This window comes from Protomyctophum parallelum (assembly GCF_964188405.1).
Source record: "Protomyctophum parallelum genome assembly, chromosome: 3".
Taxonomy (NCBI): domain Eukaryota; kingdom Metazoa; phylum Chordata; class Actinopteri; order Myctophiformes; family Myctophidae; genus Protomyctophum; species Protomyctophum parallelum.
Window position 1 is genome coordinate 9,561,827 of NC_139698.1, and position 24,752 is coordinate 9,586,578.

General features: G+C 43.9%; 2 protein-coding genes across 2 annotated transcripts in view; both read right to left on the minus strand.

Moving 5' to 3' along the window:
- Positions 1 to 24,752, minus strand: part of rims2a (regulating synaptic membrane exocytosis 2a) — a gene marked incomplete at both ends in the record, with an annotated part of 244,188 nt that overhangs the window by 141,416 nt on the left and 78,020 nt on the right. The window contains 3 exons of the mRNA XM_083762001.1: positions 5,654 to 5,663; positions 8,129 to 8,218; positions 17,838 to 18,100. Coding sequence (XP_083618127.1) covers positions 5,654 to 5,663; positions 8,129 to 8,218; positions 17,838 to 18,100 — 363 coding nt within the window. The remainder of the gene's footprint in view (positions 1 to 5,653; positions 5,664 to 8,128; positions 8,219 to 17,837; positions 18,101 to 24,752) is intronic.
- Positions 1 to 24,752, minus strand: part of fzd6 (frizzled class receptor 6) — a 296,006-nt gene that overhangs the window by 110,536 nt on the left and 160,718 nt on the right. The gene's annotated exons all lie outside the window — the stretch shown is intronic.

Here is a 24,752-nt window from a genome sequence, read left to right on the forward strand (position 1 = left end):
CCTCTAAACGCTATACTTACAGTACATCTCAATGATAATATACAGTAGATTTAAATGCAAACATAAACATACAAACACCGGGACATGATAGCTCAGTATGCTAACCGGAGGCCCACCCCCATTTTCTTATTCCGTGGACCGCTCGCCGCCTGCCAGCAGCTCTTGTATTCTTGTATTTGTTTTACTGAGGATATAAGGTTAGAAGGTTTAGCATGGGGGGGCGAGTGTTGTGGTATTCTTGTATTCTTGTATATGTTTTACTGAGGATAAGGTTAGAAGGTTTAGCATGGGGGGGCGAGCGTTGTGGTATTCTTGTATTCTTGTATATGTTTTACTGAGGATAAGGTTAGAAGGTTTAGCATGGGGGGCGAGCGTTGTGGTATTCTTGTATTCTTGTATTTGTTTTACTGAGGATATAAGGTTAGAAGGTTTAGCATGGGGGGGGCGAGCGTTGTGGTATTCCTGTATTCTTGTATGTGTTTTACTGAGGATATAAGGTTAGAAGGTTTAGCATGGGGGGGGCGAACGTTGTGGTATTCCTGTATTCTTGTATGTTTTACTGAGGATATAAGGTTAGAAGGTTTAGCATGAGGGGGCGAACGTTGTGGTATTCCTGTATTCTTGTATGTTTTACTGAGGATAAGGTTAGAAGGTTTAGCATGGGGGGGGGGAGCGTTGTGGTATTCCTGTATTCTTGTATGTTTTACTGAGGATATAAGGTTAGAAGGTTTAGCATGGGGGGGGCGAGCGTTGTGGTATTCCTGTATTCTTGTATTTGTTTTACTGAGGATATAAGGTTAGAAGGTTTAGCATGGGGGGGCGAGCGTTGTGGTATTCCTGTATTCTTGTATGTGTTTTACTGAGGATATAAGGTTAGAAGGTTTAGCATGGGGGGGGCGAGCGTTGTGGTATTCCTGTATTCTTGTATGTGTTTTACTGAGGATATAAGGTTAGAAGGTTTAGCATGGGGGGGCGAGCGTTGTGGTATTCCTGAGTGTTACGAGGGCGGCGGTGGGGGGAGTGATGAGCAGTACGTCACGTGGCTCCTCGGCTCAAAAACATTGGGGCCTTCTAAGAACCACTAGCTGCTCCCCATTAGGACCTTTGCTGCTGACGCACGCTATGCATAATACATAGAGGCTGCAGCTAAGAGCATACATACAGGCCATTACTGGACCTAGCCTGGATATGAGAGAGAGAGAGAGAGAGAGAGAGAGAGACAGAGAGAGAGGGAGAGAGAGAGAGAGGGAGAGAGAGGGAGAGAGAGAAAGATGCTAGCTAACCTGCCACAGATAAATACAGCCATGACCATGACCGATATATCTTTCGGGACAATTTGGGCTGATTTGTAAAAATAAATTAAAATAAAGGAAAAATAAATTGCTGATCTATAAGCTTAAAGCAATGCACACATTTCATAATAATACTGGCTGATTTTACACTTGGCTGCATGCTGAAAATAGCCGATCTACAAGCTCACATCTGATATTTTCAGAGCGCAACCAAACATAAATTACTTTTAGTCTTAGTACTGAATCTACTCTCCAACTATAGTGACTCCCTAACATTTTAGTATAGTTTTTATTGCTCAATATATTTAGTTTTACTTGTCGGTCATAGCTTAGTTTTTATGTCCGTGAGGACAGGTAGTCGACGAACATCTTTCTGTCAGAGTTTTAGTGGACGGAATTAACAGTGGTTTGTGGGTATAGACGGTGGTGGTATGGTGCATGGGCTGCCTCAAAATACAGCCTGACGACGTGTCGCTAGAGGGCGATATAAAGTCCAGTTTCATTTTACACTCTCAAGAGTTAAATTATTGTTAAACAAAAGTCTAAACAATTTTATTTCCCTTTTTTGTGCAGTCCGTGTTTTTATTTCTTTATTGCACAGCTGCCCCCCCTTTGCCAACTTGTAGACTTTTGTATTGTTCTTAATGAACTTTTAATCTGTTTTTAAATCAATGACCTCTTTTCCATACAGGAAATGATTCCAAATAAGCCAGCTGGCTTCTTCCCTTCCTTGCATTGTATTTTTGTTCTTTTATATATGTTATTGTCTATTTTTTTTAACTATGTGCTAAATAAATAAATAAACCTAAATAAACCTAATGGAATTGTGGACAAAATCTTATCCAATGACAACAAAATATTGGTAGTCTTTGGTCTGAGAGGCTCAATAGGATAATGGACCACGATATGAACTGGGTTGAAAACCACTGCTCTAAACCGTCAAGCAAGTGACGTCAGGACTTTAGCGCTCTATAGAAACATCATTCAGCATCGGACCGAGGAATGTGGCATCGGTTCAGGCTCTATACAGTAGAAGTTTAACCCATTCTGACCTGAGATCAGATTCATACGAGGTTTCCGCCGGACACACACTGTCTGATGAACCCATTCTGACCTGAGATCAGATTCTAAAAATGTCAGTCGTTCTTCGATTTTTCAAAAAATAGCAGACCTACAAGCTCATATCGCGCCACTCGGTGGCGCGATATGAGCTTGTAGATCTGCTGTTTTTAAATAGCTAAAACATAACATGATGCTGACACCAAAATGGGTGCCCGGTCAGAATGGGTTAAAAAGCAGGTGGCGTGCGGTGGCGGTGCGCACATCCAGTTCTTTGCTGGTGATTCAGTGGAATAAAATGTGTTTTTGGCGGGCCTTCATGCACTTGCTGAAACTAGCCGATCTGCTAGTTTCAGCATGCAACCAAGTGAAAAATTACTTGTGTCTTTTACTTTATATCCTGGATCTCTAGTCTCTTCCTGACATTTTAGTCTAGCTTTTATTTGTTGACAAAATTGTCAATATATTTAGTATTGGTTTTAGTCATCATAGCTTAGTTTTCATAAAGTTTCCATTTAGCTTTCGTCAGGGAAAAAGGTTAGTCGACAAACATTCTTTCGTCATAGTTTTAAGCGAACAGAATCAACACTGGTTGATGGACGCCATGCTTACTTGGAACAAAGTGACATCTAGGCCGAAGCCAGTTCAAAATAAGCACCGCTTCATTCCTTAAAAACATCATTCACAAATTAAATTCATCGCCCACTGCCCCAACTGCAAAGTGCTTTTTAATGTAAAAGCCTTTTAAATAGTGACCATCAAACTAACGCTAAAAAACAATTAAACTTTAAAGTCACGAAAGCCATTAGCTCTCGGTCTATACCGGTCATTTTATCTCGTCTATGCTGCAACTGCCATTATTAGGGAGAAGAATGAGACTCTCTTTTTTTTCCAAAACAATTCTTCAATGAGAAATATGCTGGAGAAAGGAAAAAAAAAGAAAAGCGCTGGAATATAAGTTCAATTTAATTAGTCGGATGCAGGGACGGCTGGAGCACAGTTTCCAGGCACTGCTCTACGCAGTAAAAATGCCCAGTATTAGTTTAACCAGGAGAATGTAAAAAAAAAGGGACCCAAACAGAGCCGTATAAGACCCCGTTTGGATAGCATTTCTTTACACTCTCCCGGTTAAACTAGCACTGGGGATTTGCCGGTGTACAGCCCTCTCTTCCTTAGCCTGAGTGTCCTGGCCATGTAATGTGAGGTGGCAGTGAGCCCAGCAACGCTGTAAATTATTTCTAAAGGGCACAGAAGGGGGGGAAAGAGACAAGAGGGAAAGACCCTGCACCGTCCCAGCAGACACAGACGCTGCATGTTGGCCAGATATATACGTATTAGAGAGGACCTCTAGAGCAGTGCCTCTCAAACTGTTTTGGCTCAGCGGGGCCGGCACCCCTGAAATTAACTTTTTCATTCACGTGCCACCCATGAAGTGCATTGTTCATTTGTAGAGTAGAGCCTTGTGTCATATGACGGTCTATATACGCAACTATGGGAATCCGACGATGGGGATGGGGGGAGGGGGGGGACATTCACCAAAAACAGCCGAACTACATTAACTTTTTCATCCACGTGCCAACCATGAAAGTGCATTGTTCATTTGTAGAGCCTTGTGTCATATGACGGTCTATACGCAACTATGGGGAATCCGACGATGGGGGGGGGGGACATTCACCAAAACAGCCGAACTACATTAAGCTCACGAGGTGTCATTGAGTCACAACGCTGTTCTTGGCAAAGAGATTTGGTGTAGATTGAAAAAGAACAGATGTCCTGCAGTGCAATTCAGGTCTGTTTCACTAAGTACTGTATAGAGTATTCTGGGGCACCCCTGGACTTGCGTCCCGTCGTCACCCACTTTGAGAAACCACCCTGCTCTATAGTAAAACCCCACTGACCCCCCCCCCCCCCCCCCCCCCCCAAGAGACACAGACAGTAGCCTACATATTGTCCAGACATACTGTACGTCCTGTGACTGTCTCTCCATATTAAAGAAAAGGAACGTAAACGTAAAAAGGAATGTACGAAATCAGTGAACGCTTATGGAGACTGTACTGCAGCAGAGTGGATCATTATTAAAGGCTCCCGAAAACCTCTCCAGAGAGTGCGGATGTTTCTTTAATTTCGTTTATTGACCAGGATCTGCACCCAGCTTAACCTCTGGATTACCTCGAGACCCTTTGAGTTGGGCAAGAGAGTTGCTCTCTATAGTAAAAGACCCTCTGTTGCCCCCAAGGCACAGACGAGATAGATGAACCTTTGATCCAATGGGTATAGGGACATTCAGTCACCAGAGACAGCACAGCAGTTAACACAATCCATGTACAGACACAGAGTAAGAAAAAGTGCTGTAAGCTAGAGCAGATACAGGGGTACAGATCGCAAAAACACCATCATCAATAATGAAGCAACAATATCCAGTACTATACAGTATACACTAACACCTGTACTATGCAGAAGAACAAACTAATTGTCGACATCACCAATAATATCCGGCCCCAAAAAGCACAACCGAGTACGCATTGTGTTATAAACACAATATACGCCAATACTACATCCTGCAGAACAAAAAAACAAACATACCGTTACCGTACATTCACACTGTACAGTGTCCAGGACCAAGCAAAAAACGAATAAAATAAAGCATGATCTATTCTTAGGTACATAATTGCCCAGAGAGTGGCCAGATTGTCCATAGGAAATGGGAACAAGTGCCTGCATAGTAGTAAGGCTGGAAGATATGACTTCAAATCAATATCACGATTATTTCACACTTTTGCCTCTATTGCGATTAGTGAACGATTACAAATAATTATTATTATAATATTGAAAATAGCAAATTTACAAGCTCACAACGTGCCCGTGTGACGCGTTGTGACCGCAAGCGACTGCAAAGACAGCTTGTAGATTGGCTATTTTCGTTACTTTTTTCACACCACCACGGTACAACGAAGTATTATACAGAATAGAGGGCTTGTGGTTAATCAGCTTAATCGATCTAATATAATTATTTTATGTCCATTTGTTGATAAGAAAAAGAAAAAAAAAGAAAGAAATATTTATCAAAACCTGCTTATATCACTTATTCAAATGACCTATACATGAACAATATTTAAGTTGTTTAGAGCAGTGATTCTTAACATCCTTGAGGAGTTACAGGTCTGTAACTCTTGGGAGTAACTCTTCCATCCATTTGTACACTCATGATTAGGGCTTTACAAACGTAGAATGGGGCCACATCGAGACAGAAAACGATATCAAATGGGGCTCCAATTGGCTTGGCCTATAATGCTTATGAAAACCTGGGCGTTCCTTAAAATTAAAAAGAGAAGAGAAGGAGACAAGTTTGAGAATCACTGGGTTAGAGAGGTTTGGGTATCTGTGGTGAAATGCCCAGTCATACTGCACGGTGTGTTGTGTTCACACATGTAGAGACTAGAGAGGTGTGTGTGTGTGGGTGGGTGGGTGTTTTTGGAAGCCTATATCTGCTGTGTGAATTTGCGTGACATCCCAACACTTGGCCAGATGACCAGGCAGCGCGCTCTCTCTCTCTCTCTCTCTCCCTCCCTCTCTCCCTCCCTCTCTCTCTCCCTCTCTCCCAGGAGGGATGAAGCCTTTAACAGACTAATCATAATATGCCCCAGTACATCCAGCACCAATCCACCCACCCCCCCCCCCCCCCCCCCTCTCTCTCTCTCTTCAAAGTTCTTACTTAAGTAAAAACATCTTAGTATTTTTTTCCACCACTACTGATTGTGAGTCTGTTTCCACCTCCTGGGTTGCTAAGCTGAAGAGACTTTAGTTAATGGGGTCTGAAGGTATAGGAGAAGAGAGACACTGTGTTATAGGTGGCTCGATTATAACGTGGGGTTGCCTGTCTGTCTGTGTGCTCCGACAGACAGTGTTCTGCTGATGTTAAGTTTCCTGAGTTTGTTCTGCGTACGGGTCCCAATACTGTGGTGTCCTTCCTGACAGTACTATAGGCCATAATATGATCATCATATTCCTGTGAACAACACAGTACAGAGCGATTGATTGGTCAGGAAATGATTTCAGCAGGAAATAGCGCTTTGGGTTTAAACCTGTGCTGTCAGCAGCAGTAACATGACACTGTTTCTCAACCTCAGGTCCGGGGACCACAAGGGGTCCAAATGGACTGTTATATGGGTCTGACTTATAGCCATGGTTCACATGACGCTCGTACTTCACGGTCAGGGTCATGGCTTAACTCCCGCCTGTTTTACACGATCGCTACACTTACACTGAAAACGTGTACATAAACATTCAGATTTCAAATATAAAGTACTCACCATGTGGGCCACGGGTGTTAGAAATGTGCTGGGACAGCGATTAGCATTGCTGCATTCCTCGTTGTTTAATAAAAGGCATTTTTTATCCGAGCTGGTTTTTTGCCATTGGCTTTCAACTACGCGCCCCTGTCGGTCGGGAGGAGTGTGGCATTCTGATACACTGGGTGTGTTCGATATAGGCACGCTGACCGCCCTGCCAATACAGACTAATAGGCGAGTGCGCTCCCGGTGTGCAACTGTGACTTTTCCGAACGCACACAGTTTGAGAAAAGTAGCCGGGGCGCTCGGATAAAAATGCTTTTTTATGAAACAACGAGGAATGCAGCGATGCTAATCGCTGTCCCAGCTGTCTAACACGCGTGGCCCACATGGTGAGTACTTTATATTTGAAAATATGAATGTTTATGTACACGTTTTCAGTGTAAGTGTAGCGATCACGTAAAACTGGCTTCAGTTGAGTCATGACTGTCATGATTCAGGGTTAGGTCTGTCTGTAACTCTCTCGTAGATTGAGATATAAATATAATATAATATAATATAATATAATATATAATATTAGGTATAATATAATATAATATAATATAATTTAATTTAATAATATGGAGCATGTGGGGGGGGGGGCTTTAAATGAGAAAAGGTTGATCACACTGACTTACAGTAGCTATATACGTGTATATAAAATAATAGCCTACTACTGCGGTGTGCCCGGACCTTTTAACAGTATGGCCCGGACACACGCGTCACACACACGCGTGCACGCAGGCAGAGGCTGTGTGTGTGTGTGTGTGTGTGTGTGTGTGTGTGTGTGTGTGTGTGTGTGTGTGTGTGTGTGTGTGTGTGTGTGTGTGTGTGTGTGTGTGTGTGTGTGTGTGTGTGTGTGTGCGCGCGTGCGTGCGTGCGTGCGTGCGTTACACCTCAGCAGCATTAATAGGGGGAATGGACCTAACGGCCGGTACAGTATAATAATAACAGCCTGTACGTGCTATCATTTTACGCCCCCCCCCCCCACCACCAGCCAACGGCTCCATCCATATACAGTAGGCTAGCCTATATAGCTGACGATGATGACCGAGCCAACAACACATCCCCATGACTGGCTGTCGCTGCATGCGTTGCAATGCCAGGAAATCTCTGCAGCATTTTCTCATCTCCTCTCCTCTCTCCTCCTCTGGTACTACAGAGAGAGAGAGAGAGGCTACAGTAAGAAGCTGCTGGTATTACGCAGGGCTGCTGGCGGCGGGCTGTCGATCGATAAACGAAACCCCGTTTCGTTTCGTTTCTCCCTCCTCTCTCCTCCTCTCCGACCGCTGCTGCTCCCCCTCCTTGAATACTAGTTCGTTTGACATACCACCAACCAACCCAACACGGGCACACGTACAGTCAGTACGGCACACAGCACAGGGGGAAGCCCTCCTTCAATATAAATCAGCCATAATCTTCTTCTTTACAAAGGAATCACTCACTCACCCGATGTTGCTGAGCGCCTGCTCGAAGAGCTCCGTCTGCAGTATGTTCTGAGGCGGCGAGAAAGCCCCGTTGAAATGAGACAGGACCGAGCTACAGAACTGACGCAATGTATCAAACTGCATTTTCTCAACCCGTTTTCTTTTCCGCCTCTCTCTCTCTCTCTCTCTCTTTCCTCTCCTCCGTTTCTTTATCCTCTGTAATGTAATGTAATGTAATGGAACCCTTTTTTTCTTTCTTTCTCCCCCCCACCCCACCCCCTTCTTCTTTTTTTTCCTTTCACAAATTATACATCCACCTTGCAGGCAGAGGCAGCGCTCGTCAGCTCAGCTCCGGTCCGGACAGACACCCCCTGTCCCTGGCCTGGCCTGGCTCGTATCTCCCTCCCCGCGGGGCGCATTAAACCAAACGACGCCAATCAACTTCCATGTTTGTTCTCTCGTTTTTGGCATCACTTGGTTTGTTTGTTGAGAGAGAGAGAGAGAGAGAGAGAGAGAGAGATAGAGCCAGCCGCCGTCCTCCTCTCCTCCTACTCAGGACGAGATGCAGTCCTTGAATTCAGTCACAAATGCTCCCCAACTTGAAGCGAATAACCGACAATAGAATGCCGGTAATAATAAGGAGCCTTGCTGCCGTTTGTTGTCCCTCTCTCACTGTAGCGAAATCTCATCTTGATCGAGGAGGCACGATACGAAAAAAGAAAAGAAGAAAATAAAGAAAAGGCGCTGGGAACCGTCCCATGCAGTCATCATACACGGCGACCAGAAAAGCATGTCCCCTTCAGTTGTTGCACCGCTGCGCCGCCTCACTCACTCACACACTGTACAACACGACTCCACTACACTCAGTCATTCAACTCATATTTCCCCTCGTTGTTGCATGTTGGCTACAGGCTACACTTTACTAAGCTCACACACACACAAACACACACACACACGCACGCTACACTGCACAAACTATACACGCATGCACACACTTCTACTACGTACTGCCTTCATTCGTGCACACGACTGACGACATACGTCGCGTGTTTGTTTTTTTCTTTCTTTCTTTTTGGTTTGTTCGTTTCATTTTGCCATCTCTCTCGCCCTCCTCTTCCCAGCTGTTCGTTCGTGCGTTGGTTGGTTGTTCTCATACGACATACAGTCGTGTCTGTGCAGCTGTACACACGCGCACAGCAGAGATGCTGTCGTCAGTGTTTTTACCCCCCCCCCCCCCCCCCCCTCTCATATCTGGCTCCAGACCATCAGCCCTCATAAGTAATAAAGGAGCAGGACAAGGCTTCATAATATAATACCTCAAAAGAGACTGTCTGTGGCCCTGCCTGTATACTGTCAGGGCCAGATTAGCCATTGGGCCGGTGGCCGTGGGGCAGCATTGCAGCCCAGAGGCCCTTCAGGGAAATGGGACTGTGCGGTACTGGGTTTAGTGAGGCCCTCCTGGGGACCTTCATTGGCTGTTGATTGTGTTAAACTTTATAGGTCAAAAAGATGATTAAAAAAAACTTGCGCACCCCCACAATATGGGGATTGGGGAACCCTCAAAAATACTGTCCCCGGGACCCTCATGGGGTTAATCCGTCCCTGCCTATAATCTGTACTAAAACCTGCATCTTTCATTTTACACTCTCAAGAGTTACATTATTGTTAAACATCTGCATTCATTAATTTACAAGAAGTCTATACACAATTAGAGAATGCAAGAATTGTTATTTTGATCAACGTTTGCCAACAGCATTGAATTGTGAACAAAATCTTAGCCAACGAGTCAACGACAACAACATATTCTTCAGTTTGGGGTCTGTGAGGCTAGATCCCATCAGATGGTGGTCCGTGGCTCAAATGCCAAATAAATAATGGGCAATAATTGACATGAACAAGGTTGAAAACCACTGGTTTAGTGCAGCTGTATAATGCCAACTGTGAGCTTGTAGATCGGCTATATGTTCTGCAAAAGCTTCCCCCACAATAATACAGACGCTGGGGTTTAAGTACAATCTTGAGGTATAGGGCAGGCTATTTAAAAATTTCAATACTTTACCACACTATATCTGAGGCAAATATTGTACTTTTTGACACTTTGACAGCTTTAGTTAATAGTTAAGCCTACTTTTGCACTATTTTCCAAACGTGTTATTTCATACTTAAGCTAATTGAAAATAGACAATATATTATGTCATGACATGTGTTGCTTGTAGAGCTAACAACGTTTTATCAGAGTACTTTTACTTTGGTTCTAAAAGCATAAGATTAATGGCAATAATGTTGAGAGAAGGGGAGGGACATGCAGCAAAGGTCGCACGAACGGGACTCGAACACGAAACGCACTGTCAGGCCAGAGCCTATAATAATATGTGGCATGTGCCCGCCTGCCCGGACCGCTAGGCCCGCAGCCGCCCCGTTGTATAGGCCGGGAACCTAACCAATTTAATCCCAGCATCTGTATAGTTTATACATTGTGGTGAAAGCGTTACCAGAAAATAGCTTGACAATAATATTTAGCAAAAACTGAAAATACACTAGTATAGATAGAGCCCTGATAGGGACTCCACTCAACAACATATGGGTGGTTTACAGAGACTGTCTGTGCTGGAGGAAGGAGGGGGCCAGGAGGGGTTATGCTGCAAGTTCACACAGTCGCAACTGCAAAGCTCTACAGTTCAGGCTACCATTCGTTTTCAAAGCAAGCCAGCGACATGAAGATACAAAGATACACAGTGTCGTGCACAGATAGACACTAGGGGGTGCTCCCCCTTTGGCATTTTTGCTCTTAACCATGCGGTGACATTGATCAAATCTTGATAAAAACAAACGCTTCTATTATTTAGGCCCCCACAATTCTAAAGCTATGTTACTATGTCAGTGGTTCTTCGATAAAAAAAATAATAGCAGACCTACAAGCTCATAGCGCGCCACTCGGTGGCGCGCTATGAGCTTGTAGGTCTGCTATTTTTCAATAGCTAAAGCACCAAAATGGGTTCCCGCCCCAAAATGCGCTTTCACTTGAGCACCTGCCCCTCTAAATGTCTGTGCACGCCACTGAAGATACAGGCTTGAGGCTAGCAACCATTAATTAGTTTTCAATGCAAGCCAGCGACATGACAATACAAAGCTATTCAGGGCGGCTAACACTGGAAGTCAGCATGAAGATACTTAACCCATTCTGACCTCTGATCAGATTCATACGAGGTTTCCGCTGGACACACACTGGTCTGATGAACCCATTCTGACCTGAGATCAGATTAAAAAAAATTCAGTCGTTCTTGGATTTTTCAAAAATAGCAGACCTACAAGCTCATAGCGCGCCACTCGGTGGCGCGCTATGAGCTTGTAGATCTGCTATTTTTCAATAGCTAAAGCATAACATGATGCTGACACCAAAATGGGTGCCCGGTCAGAATGGGTTAAAGTGACACATGACGTTTTTGTAGTTGCTAGAAAATGGACAAAATGGAACAAAACCTGTGTGAAGTGAGGGGCGGCTCTTATCATCGTACATCATCATGCATCATCTCATACTGGCCAATCAGAATGCCTGTTGCCACAAATTTACGTCATATTTGGCGTAGGGGTGGGGACAAGATGACGTACTTTTTCCCTTCATTGTCAATAACATTTAATGTTTGCGTTGCGGACATTCTGTGGGGACAAAAGCTGTATATAGGAGGGGCTAGTGCCCCTCCAAAAAGGGGGGCCATGGACCATTCCCCATGAAAGGATAGGGTAGGGCTTCTCCAACCTCTAACTGCAGTTCACATGCAGTATTAAAGCAACAGTAATGTAACACACGCACAACAAAATTATGGGCATGCACAAAAAATAATAATTCCGACTTTAATGTTTAATTAGTGTAATTAGCTGCAGCTTTGTGTTGCCATCAGTCGCACGTGCGTTTATGCCATGCTCATACATACCTAACATGCAAACACACAGTCACTGCTAGAAAGTGGCCTGCACTGCTTAAAAACCACAGCATCCTAACAAATAGCATCAGTGAGTAATGATCGTCTAAATCCCCAGTGCAATTATTGTTTTTCCATCATCGGCTTCGCCCCAACGCTGCAGCTGTCCTGCATGGTGTATCTGTGTCTGTTCATTCAAATGACACGTCGTCCAAGACCAAGACAAATTAGGAAACCTTCCCAAGTTGTTTCTCCTTATAAATAGACTGTCAGTCCACCCTCCCATCCACCCTCCTCCTCTCTTCAGCGGAATAGATCCAGGAGTTAATTTAAACATTCTTTAAGATTAATGAAAGTGGTTTTTGGTGCTTTATGCAGTACTGGCTTCTATTTATGGCTGCTCTGCTATCCATCATCAGCATTATCCCGTGGATTTTCGGACAGCCAGTTTCCTGTTGTGTCACTGCGAATGCAAGCACTGCCAAAAGCACAGAGTCATTCACCCACTGCGTCCATATACCAAACTCTACAGCCATACAATCAATTCGTACAGTGTAGCCAGTGGTGGAAGAAGTACTATTTATTTTACTTATAACCCGAATGCTGGCGGCGACATTATATTAGCCAGAAATAGCTGATTTTTGCACAGGCTCACAACACGTCGCATCGTGACGTGCTAAATGACTTCACATGCAGGGCAGAATATTTTCAGATGGTGGTCTGCGGCCAAATACATATTCATCCGGGGGTCCTTAACATGAAAGAGGTTTGAGAACCACTACTTTAATCCATTTAGACCTGACGTCGAAATTTAAAAATATGTATTCTAAATCCTGACAGTTTTATGAAATACCTCATTTTTCTGTATCAGTGGTGATCAATATTTCATGTCAAGGACCCCCAAAAATTATATGTATTTGGTCACCGACCCCCATCTGAAAACATGTTGTTCCGGGGACTCCCCCAGAAGCAAAGATTTGAGTTAAAAACATTCGCTCTGAAAGAATATATTCAAACATTTGTGCCACATTTTCACGATTAAAAACAAATAGCAGGCCTACAAGCTCGTATGAACTTGCGCGCACGCTATGAACTTGTTGAAAAATAGCAGATCTACAAGCTCGTAGCGTGCCACTCGGTGGCGCGCTACGAACTTGTAGATCTGCTATTTTTCAATAGCTAAATTACAACATAATGTTTACAACATAGGGTTTAATCCATATCCAAATAGTCCAGAATTCCCTTTTTTCCAGCAGTGACAGTATGCAGGCCGGGCCACTAAAGGCAGGACCATACAGTATTGTCTGTGGTTCTGCTTGCAGGGTCTGACCCGGTTAAGCAGTTACCTGATATCATCTCGGTCACGTCGTGGACCCAAACCTCATATGTCCCCAAAAAAAACTGTTACTTTTAAGGAAATCCAAAAGTAGCAGATCATATAAGAGGTTTCTGCCTGACAGCAACGATATCACAGAGTCTCCACAGAGGGAAAAGCTCCCCTTCCTTCATGCATTGCTGCCCATGTGACCTTGATCATGTGACCTTGATCATTTACCTTTACAGAGCTGCGCTGCGCTTCAGACACGTGCACACACACCGACATCAAAGGGGGCTTCCGCCCCTGCCCTTTTACCCGTCTGTAAAACAACTGCCCTTTCCAGACCACACAAATGCAGCATTTGCCATTTACTATATGATGAAAGAAATGCAAATGCCCCGCGTCTGAAACGGTTGAGAAATGACAGAGTTACCATGTGGGGGTTCCTCTACTGTACCCTCCACTGTACTGTAGTGTCACTGTACTGTACTGTACTGTACTGTACTGGCACACCCGAAATCACCATATACATACAGTTAATATGTGTGTGTGTTAGGTTGTGCACAGCCAAACAAACAACCATGCTGTTTTCGTGCTCAGATGCACCCAGACACCCACCCAGCCAGCCAGCCAGCCAGCCACCCACCCACACACACAGTCACTTAAGGAAGTGGTTGCACCACTTTAAAAAAATGGAAATGCTCAAATAAAGATAAGGTACATACAGTACCTCAAAATCGTACGCAAGTAGGCCTACGGTAAATGCACTTAAGTTTTTCACCACTGATAGAGGCCTGGTTCTAATAGATTGATTTAGTCTTAACCCATTTTGACCTGAGATCAGATTCTAAAAATGTCTTCTACATCCTGACAGTTTTCTGAAAAAGCCATGTTTCCTATATGTCAGTCGTTCTATTTTCCAATAGCTAAAGCATAACATAATGCTAACACCAAAATGGGTTCCCGCCCCAAATGGGGTTAACCCATTCTGTCCGGGCACCCATTTTGGTGTTGGCATCATGTTATGCTTTAGCTATTGAAAAATAGCAGATCTACAAGCTCATATCGCGCCACCGAGTGGCGCGATACGAGCTTGTAGGTCTGCTATTTTTGAAAAAAATCGAAGAACGACTGACATTTTTAGAATCTGATCTCAGGTCAGAATGGGTTAATCAGACCAGTGTGTGTCCAGTGGAAACCTCGTATGAATCTGATCTCAGGTCAGAATGGGGTTAAGGTGGCTCACTGGCATGAGACCATGTCGAGTTATCTCACATTTGTAAAGGATTGAACAAGGATGCATGACAAGGAAACATTTATTTTTTTCCTTCCTGAAATAGCATGCTGCCTAGATTTCTGCTGTGGGGGACAGATTTAACTGAGAGCATGTAGCTAATGTACTTTATTATGTCTCTCTCTCTCTCTCTCTCTCTGTGGAGGGAGAAAAAAAATGTGCCCCCATGTGGACATAAATGCAACCACATGACTTGACAGCAGTTTTAAGAAACTGGTCCACTGTAAGAGAGATTCACAAGCACAGCATGTTATGTGTGATCACTGAGCATCAGATGCAACAACGTCTCTGTGTGTGAGGTGAAGAAGAGGACATTTAGCACGTGCTGCAGAACACAGCACGCACAGGGTGTTAATGTTCTCAGACGTTCTCATTTTAACAGAAAGACACCGAAGAAAAGCAGGGCCCAAATATTTGGGGCCTGCCCTTCATTTCTTCTTTCTAATTATTTGATCGGCCCAAAACATTGTGTTTATTGTCGGGGGTGGGACTGCGACGCTCTATACAGTACAAGTGACTGTGTGTGTGTGTGTGTGCTGTATGTACAGTATGTATTCATGTATGTATGTATGTCACCAGCATACTGATTACAACACAAACAGCACAGCACAGGGAAGCAATCAGCGAGGCGATCACACGTGACTCTTAAAAAGAAATGCACGCACAGTCGCACACACTGGCCCGCACCGCGCACGTGTAAGTACCCACACAAACACACACACACAAACACACACACACTGCACGCAAGCACGCACGCACGAGGCACGCTATAGCAGCAGCCTGCTGTTTCCATCTTTAATTAGCAGTAGTTTTCGTATAATAGTAAGAAATACATAAAACAACTCCTTACCGCGAGACACGCACACGCACTACACACACACACACACACACGCACTACACACACTACACACACACACACACACACACACACACACACACACACACACACTCATCAAATGCATCACTTACTTCACAGTCACACTGTTTTTTTTAATTTAATTTTCATAATAAAATACATACTCGAGTGTATTGAGTGTGTGTGCGTGTGTGTGCGTGCAGCGTGCGCTAGTGCCAGGTACAAATCAGCGTGCGTGTCCGTTACGGGCCCCTGGGGGCCCCTGGGGGCCCATATGCCGGCCTCTAAAGACAGGGGCCTTGACTCTCTAGGAGCCATCGCTTTTGTGCTCGATTTGAATTGCCGTTTTCCACCTGCGTAGCCCTGCCAGAACCTCAATGCTAAAAGCCTCTTATGCAGCCACGTGAAAACAGCAAAGCTAGGCAGCTTTTATATACTTCTGAGATGCAGTTTACCAGGTAAACAATTTATTTAAATCTAAACAATGGCAATAAAATAACAAACAATCCCCTCCCTACATTTGGTGAAACGCTCATTCCAAAAGACGACCCCTTCCATTTATCCCATTCTGACCTGAGATCAGATTCACACGAGGTTTCCGCCGGACACACACTGGTCTGATGAACCCATTCTGACCTGAGATCAGATTCATACGAGGTTTCCGCCGGACACACACTGGTCTGATGAACCCATTCTGACCTGAGATCAGATTCTAAAAATGTCAGTCTCTCTTCGATTTTTCAAAAATAGCAGACCTACAAGCTCGTATCGCGCCACTCGGTGGCGCGATATGAGCTTGTAGATCTGCTATTTTTCAATAGCTAAAGCATGACATGATGCTAACACCAAAATGGGTGCCCGGTCAGAATGGGATATATAAGCTGTTCTCACAAAAAGCAATTATAAAAGAATAGCAGCAGCTTCCAAACCATCAACGAGGCCGATGAGGACGCACAACGTCCTCATACTGCACACACACACACACACACTGCACGCACACACACACACACACACACACACACACACACACACACACACACACACTGCACACACACACACACACACACACACACACACACACACTGCACGTTGACCATTTTCAACCTGGCTACCTACCATATAATCAAAACCATTTTCAAAAAGCTTCAAAATAATACAAAGAAATCTTAAATATTTCCAAACTATAGCATATCAATACTACACTCTCACGTTGTGAGATTATATAGATCTGTTGTTTCATATATTTATTTTGTTGAATACACATATCTTTTACCATAATGACTGGCTTAAAGTATGTTTAGTTAAAATGTTTGACTACCTCCTCAGGTTGGGAAACACTGATGTATAGGGCTTACATCTTTAAACCGGTTCCCAAATGGCGAAAATAGTAGATCTACAATCTCACAATGCGCCACAATGTTGAAGCATGGTATGCTTGTAGAGGTAGTTTATTTGTGAATGATCTAGTAGGTGTGGTCTAGAAACGCGTCAACAGCCTCTCAAGGCTGTTTTCACGCAATTTCAATTTCAGTGTCCGTCGTTCTTAGATTTAAAAAAATAGCAGACCTATCGTAGTGCGCCACTCGGTGGCGCATAACATAATGCTAACACCAAAAGGGGTTCCCGCCCAAAATGGGTTAAAGGTGCAGTGAAATGAAAAAGACGTTTTTCACACTTTTAGACCATATCCGTGGTCATTATATGGGCATACCTAACAATGGATGCCAAATAAATGTGAAAATTCTCATTTCTGTGTGGTTTTATATCAAAGGTCCATAAAAACGATTGCATTATTTATTTATTAAAACGAAAACGTGCTGCGTGATGACGTGTAGAGATACACATCGATAAAAGCCAATAACAATGAAGCTCACCCGTTTAATTCCCCATTACTGCGCCTCCGTCCAGCACAGCTGCTATTGATTACAGAAATCCTCCGTTTTTGTTCCCATTCAATATAACATCCAGACAGTGTATTACTCGGTTTCAACTTAATCATCACGCTAAAATATGTATCCGAAAACATTATAGGGTAGAAATAAGCCACATAACAGTAAACTGGTGTAGCATGGCCGACAATCTGATTGGTAAACAAACAGACACCATGTGTGTTGCGTATAGCATAGCCACCGTCCCTAGCTACCGTCCCATCGCCTGAAGGGATGCGACGCTCTGATTGGTTCAGAAACTTCAGACCGGTGTTTCATGTGGAAACACCATTTTCATGTTGTTCACCATTTCCGTTTCACTGCGCCTTTAAACAGTGTGTGTAAAATCCAGCCACATTGTACTGTATAAAGGGCATATATAGACAGCCCTGGGCCTAAGCGGTTTCAAACTGACCTGTCTGGCCCCGAGTACCTCCCGTTGTCGAGGGACGCTTGCCGGGGCAGCAGCCGGCCGCCGTGGGGTCTGCTTCGGTCGGACGCCGGTGTCGAGTCCCCCCCCGAGGGTCCCTGGTAGGGGTACAGAGACGGGTGGTCCTGCAGTTTGGCCTTCTTCCCCTGCGGCCCCCCGCCCTCAAACTGGCCCGGCCCGTAGAACCACGCTCCCGATTTGGTGAGGATTTCTTGTTGTTTTCGGCACAAGTTGCATACCCACATAACCTGAGGGGGGGTGGGGGGGGAGGGAGAGAAAGGAGAAAGTCAGAGGTTGTTTTTGGAGACAAGATTATTGTCTTACATGACCTATGATGGGTCTGTAGTGGAATGTATCATCCATGTCGGGGCAGAAACCTTGCATTTTCATGTTTGTTTTTCTACTTCATTGTCGCTCAACGCGTAGATTTGATATTGATATTGAAACGTTTTTAAAAAGCTCTGGTTCTCCCAATTTCCTGAAAAGCAATGTTTTTTTGGACATACAAGGTTTCCTACTCGACAATGACGATATTATATAATGCGTATACCATCTATCAAAATGTAACAGGACACCTGTGAGGCATTGTTCATTAATATTGACGAGTCAGTCACGCTGAGATGAGGTGAGTGATGGAGGAACGTCTCATACACATACAGTAGCCTTGGATATCGTTGAAGAGGAGAATTCAGTCATAAAGTGATCGTACACTTTAGTCTGTAAAGGTTTTGGGGGTTCTGTGAGTTCAATGCAAAAAACAAGCTGTATATTTCTCTCAAACAAAGCTCTTCTGTCAATTCTGTCAAATCAAACATTTTGAGGTATATTTATTTATTCTATAAAGACGAATATACTGAAAATATCACAGAAAACTGTACTGGTTCATATCATTTCAAATAGACCTGTCTAAACGCACAACGACACTGCATCGTTCATTTGTACCAACTGATGGTGGTGCACGCACCCCCAGGGGTGCGTGCACCCCCAGGGGTGCGTGCACGCACCCCCAGGGGTGCGTGCACCCCCAGGGGTGCACCAGCTGCCTCTAGGGGCTGCAGGACATTAGTAATTAGGCATGTAACGATACACTCAACTCACCATACGATACGTATCACGATATGAGGTTCACGATACATACTACATCCTGACAGTTTTCTGAAAAAGCCATGTTTCTATGTCAGTCGTTCTTCGATTTTTCAAAAATAGCAGACCTACAAGCTCGTATCGCGCCACTCGGTGGCGCGATATGAGCTTGTAGATCTGCTATTTTTCAATAGCTAAAGCATAACATGATGCTAACACTAAAATGGGTGCCCGTTCAGAATGGGTTAATGCCTAGAACTACAGGCTACTGCTAATATCTTGTTGAGTATTTTCAAAAGTTACAGTTGGGTATCCGTGTGTGCGTGCATGCGTGCGTGCGTGCGTGGACAGGGAGCCAGAGGCAGTGATTGACGGGCCAGACAGCCAGTGGAGCGGCCAAAGCCAGCGGTTACTGCAGAGCTCCTCGGTGCTGAGTCAGTGAGTGCATTACTGTTATTACTGTGTGAGGGAGGCGCCCCCAACAACCAGCTCACTGGGAGGAAGAAATACTTAGAAGGCCTTTTACTGAAGAATAGAGCACTGCCACAAGCTGTTTTAAGTAAAAGTGTACAAAAGACATTGGCATGACAATGCACTTACAGTAGCCTATATACAGTACCAAAGTCAAAGTATTACAATTGTTAAGAAATTGCCAAACTTCTTCGAAGAGACAATCGACGGTACAAGTTCACAACGTGTCGCGATGCAACACATTGTGAGCTTGCAGATCTGCATTTTTTTTAATATTTATTGTACAAGTATAAAATGGAGGAACACTTAGATTGCCATCTAGTGGTTCATTCCTAGTAGTGCAGTCAGTGTTTTGAGACCCTTCTCATGCAGTCTTAGCAGGGGCCGACGATATTTAGATTTCACCAGAAACGGTAAAATGTCGGGCGAAATGATCAATTCACATGCGAACCTCGGATGGATTGGACAAAAACAAGAACTTTGTAGCATATTTTCCAGAGAAAACAGCCAACAAAGAAACTACTTTGAATGGATTCCAATGGCATGCATGCACACTTGTCCTTGTGCTGGGAGTGACGAAGGCGTTGCAAACCTGGACAGGATTACAGGTTTGGTTTTTAGCTTTAGCCGGTTGATATGGTATAAAGCTTATAACCCGCGATATCGCGGGTTTGGCATCCTAGAAGAGTAAAAAATTATAACCTGCGATATCGCGGGTTTGGCACTCTTAACAGTACGTTTTAACAACGGGTGACAGCCAGACGAATTTTCCGGATTTGTCAATGGGACCTGGCAACTACTGGCGATAGCTGGCGATAGCAGGCGAACAGGCGATGGTCGAAAAGTGGGCGGAGGAACGTCGTCCGAAAAGATAAAAATAATAAATATTTTGGGCGACGTTGCAATAGTCGATAGTGGGCAATTGGGCGATAGCCAATGAAATTCAAGCGACGCTCGCCCGGATCTAACCAAATTGAACTGAGGTGCACTGCTAGATTCACACTGTACAAGACAGGGATGACAATATGTGTGCTAGATTCACACTGTACAAGACAGGGATGACAATATGTGTGCTAGATTCACACTGTACAAGACAGGGATGACAATATGTGTGCTAGATTCACACTGTACAAGACAGGGATGACAATATGTGGTGAATAAGACACACCATTAATGCTTTTGTGGCCACAGTCCCTTGTTTTACACAGAGACAAACAGAGCTGCCTCCATGTGTGTTTTTACATTAGTGCCAAACAGTCTGTCTGTACCCCGCGTTTCCTTCTCCTTTAATCTGCTCTCACTCTGCTTCTATCCACTCTCCTCTTGTGGAAAACAAAAAAATGATGCAGTACACGCACGCACAGACACACGCATACACACACACACACACACACACACACACACACACACACACACACACACACCAACCACTGCTCTACACCTGTGAGTGTAAACCTGTGATGTGACAATAAAGATGATGGTGATTCTTTGCACAGCATGCCAGCATTGCAGAATCAGAGTTTAACTTGTGCAGGGAACAGCGTCAGCATCAAGTGCTGTGTGACAGCTGCTGTTGGTAGATGTTTTTCATGTACTAGAGTATAACTGTAGCTACCGTACACACCAGGGGTAGGTACGGTAAGCCAGGCATGGGGGAGGGTGCCTACATTGGCACAGTACAGGGGAGGGTGATCATTGGCACACTGGCATAAGTGATTTAAAATTAAATTAAGTCCCCCATATAGAAATTGCATTCTGCGCATAATTCTACATTCATTCAAACTCCTAACTGACTGGGAAAAATAAGGGAAAAAAAATTGTATTTGTATAGCCTCAGTTTGAAATATTATATTTTGATGTCGTTTCAAAATTAAACATAATGTTGATACGGTATGTCACACTGGAATGGAAATATGGCACTCCATGTCAAAAAAAGGTTGCCTACTGGCTTTACACGTTTATTTCACAAAGTTCGGACACAAAAATGAACTGTCCCAGGAGCTCTGGGCCCGACACATTTTTCGAGCGACATGAAGGCTGTTTTTCCAAATAAGTAGAGCATGCTAAAGTTGTATAGCCCATTTAGTTGTTGTCAAAAAGATAATTATTCTAAAGTCACAAAACTCTCTTCATAACATCATTTCACTCTCCATCTCCCTCTCTCATTTCGTTTGCTTTGCTCTCTCTCTCTCTCCTTGTCTCTCTATAAGACTTATGACTTAGCCTGTTTAATAAACCAGACTAATATCGCACGGACCGCGGGATATTAGTCTGGGGAGGCTCAGCTTGGATTTCATTTCCCGGGGGGCGGGTTGAAACATTTTCTCTTTGATGCAATTGGTCAGAGCTACTGTCAGTCAAAGGTCTCAAGCATTGAAAGTCACTGTACCAAAGCCCGCCCATATTGCATACCGTGTCGATTGGCCGCCCCATTTCTCTGGTGTAGGAAATGGGCATACAATTGAGCCTCTCCAGACCGAAATCCGCCGGCAGGCAATTCTTTTTTTGCCAACGGCTGATTCGGTCTGGTTTATTAACCAGGCTAGACATGACTAGCATGCGTGAGAGAGAGAGAGAGAGAGAGAGAGAGAGTTTTCATGAATGATAATGTTACAATGACACTCATGTGAGCAACGTACAGTACGTGACTATCTCAGATGAAGGAAACAGAAAGGTACACAAAGTTCAGACTGTTCCCTGCTGGCTGTGCCTTTTATAGAGATGTCGTTTTGGATTTGACCTTTGGGACCTTCTGGCCCAGTCAGTACTAAACATGATTAATATTGAATGCTACTCAAAGTACAGCAACTATTTTTTGTCTTAATTCTATAATATCGTTGCTGTCAGCAGAAACATCTCATCTCTTTAACATTTTGTGTTTTCTCATGAATGAATGCCCTACTTCTACTTCATACTGCAGTGTCACACAGAAATATCCAATCCATTTTGGGGGCGGGAACCCGTTTTGGTGTTAGCATTATGTTATGCTTTAGCTATTGAAAAATAGCAGATCTACAAGCTCATAGCGTGCCACCGAGTGGCGCGCTACGAGCTTGTAGGTCTGCTATTTTTGAAAAATCAAAGAACGACTGACATAGAAACATAGCTTTTTCAGAAAACTGTCATTTTCAAACAGACATTTTTAGAATCTGGTCTCAGGTCAAAATGGGTTAATAGCAGATCTATGCATGAAACGCGGTGCAAAGTTTCGGGCTTGTCGACTTGGCTACTGTAACGGTGTCTTTACAGGTACAGTATCGATCAGTCGACTGCAGTCGATAAGAAACGCTGCTGCTCGACGATGTCCTCACTAAGAAATGTGGATCATAATTATTGCTACAGTTCTCAGAACCATCAGAACCAAGTCCTCTACTGTCCCCAGAGTCTAAACTAAAAATGTGAAGAAGCAGCGGTCAGCTTTTTTTTCTCTCTTCTGCAGCACATATCTGGGACAAACTCCCAGAAAACTCAAGTCTCAAGTTCTTTTAAATCAAAGCTGAAGACTTTGCTGTTTGCTGCTGCCTTCCATTGAAGTTGTAATGCACTGTAACTTTACGCTCTTACTATTCTCTAAAGCACTTTTAATTGCCTTAGCTTGTTTAAATGTGCTGTACAAATAAACTTGCTTTGGCCTACAAAATAAGACAGATAGACAGACAGACAGACAGATAGACAGACAGACAGACAGACAGACAGACAGCTTAAAAAACAACTAGTTAATTACTGCAAAGCCCGCTCCTTACACCATAGACCGGCTCCTTTACAGATAAGTACAGGCCTATACATCAGCAATGACCTACATATTTACCCCTCACAAGTGCAATTAACATAGAGTCAGTGCCTGCACAGTCCTCCAATCTGCCAATAATAATTAGCCGTGTTCCCAGCCCCGTAGCCTGCTTATAATGCCTAGTCCTTTTATCTCATCAGTGCATACCTAATGGCACATTAGTATTCAAAAGAAATACAGGCCTGGCATCACTGGTGGAAGAAGTACTCAGATTAAGAAAACCTTTACTTAACTATAAAAGTATAGTGCAATCCTGAAGGATATTCAATTGCTTCATTTAAGAGTTTCAGACGTTATTGGTGGAAATAAGACACAGAGGGCCCCGTTTTCTCCATGCTAAACCCCTTATCCCTAAACTGCTTTGCCTTTTTTTTTTTTTTCTATTTTGGAAAACATTTTTGAATAGTGAAAATACCCAATCTACATCGACACGTTGTGAGCTTGTAGATTGGCTATTTTAATTATTAAAAAAATAGCTTACTATCCCACCAGTGGAAAAACAGGCCAGTCATACACACAGGCCAAAGGACACTGAGAGACGCAATATCAATGTCTGGATTGAATTCACACCGGAATAAACGCCTGTACTGTACATTATGTTTGGAATAAAGCTGAACGCCTGTACTGTACATTATGTTTGGGGACAGTGGCCCTACAGGGGGTTAGAGCAGAGGTTCTCAAAGTGGGGTCCGGTGACCCCCAGGGGTTCATGGAAGAGTTCCATAGGGTCCCCATGCGGTCAAATCTGTTACCTTGGCTATTTAAAAATCACACCTGTGTGAAGTGAGGGGCGCTCTTATCATCGTACATCATCCAGTCATTGTCAATGGGAATTAATTTCTTTGTGTAGGGACAAAAATAGCCCATTTGCTCGTCCACACATGACGTAAATTCTCCATTCATTGTCAATGGAAATGTAATGTTTGTGTAAGATGGAAATCTACACTATAGCTGAATATAGGAGGGGCTAGCGTACCTCGGAAATAGCAGAGATAGCTATTTTGAGATAGCTCACATTGCGTCACTTTGTGGTGCGCTGTGAGCTTGTACAATCTTGAAAAAAGTTTGCATTAAACACAAATGTTCTCTTCTGGGGGGGGGGGGGGGGGGGGAATATCAATTTGAAGGAGTCCTAGGCCTCGAAACTATAAGAAGTTTAAGAATCAGAGAGATGGCAAACTTTGCACAACAACACCCTGCAGACCACCCTTGACCAACACGCAACACCCTGGCCTGCAGTGCAGGCTGTTGGTCCCATGGCATGGCCTGATCAACCCAACAACCTGGAAGGCATTGTTCTGTTGTCATGTTTCTCTGAAATAATGAGCCGTGTCCACGTGGTCAGTGTGCTGTGAAGAACATCCTATAGTCTCTCAGGACCAGTCCTGTGGTTCCATCATCCGAGGGGCTCACTGGGGTCATGGTGGGAGTAGTAAGGGTCTATTCACAGTTTGGACTTTGTCTAACTAACTGCACAATACCACAGGGTAAAAGAATACTTTGTTACACGTGAAAGTCCTGACGAAAAGTATTATCATCAAAATATACTTAACCCA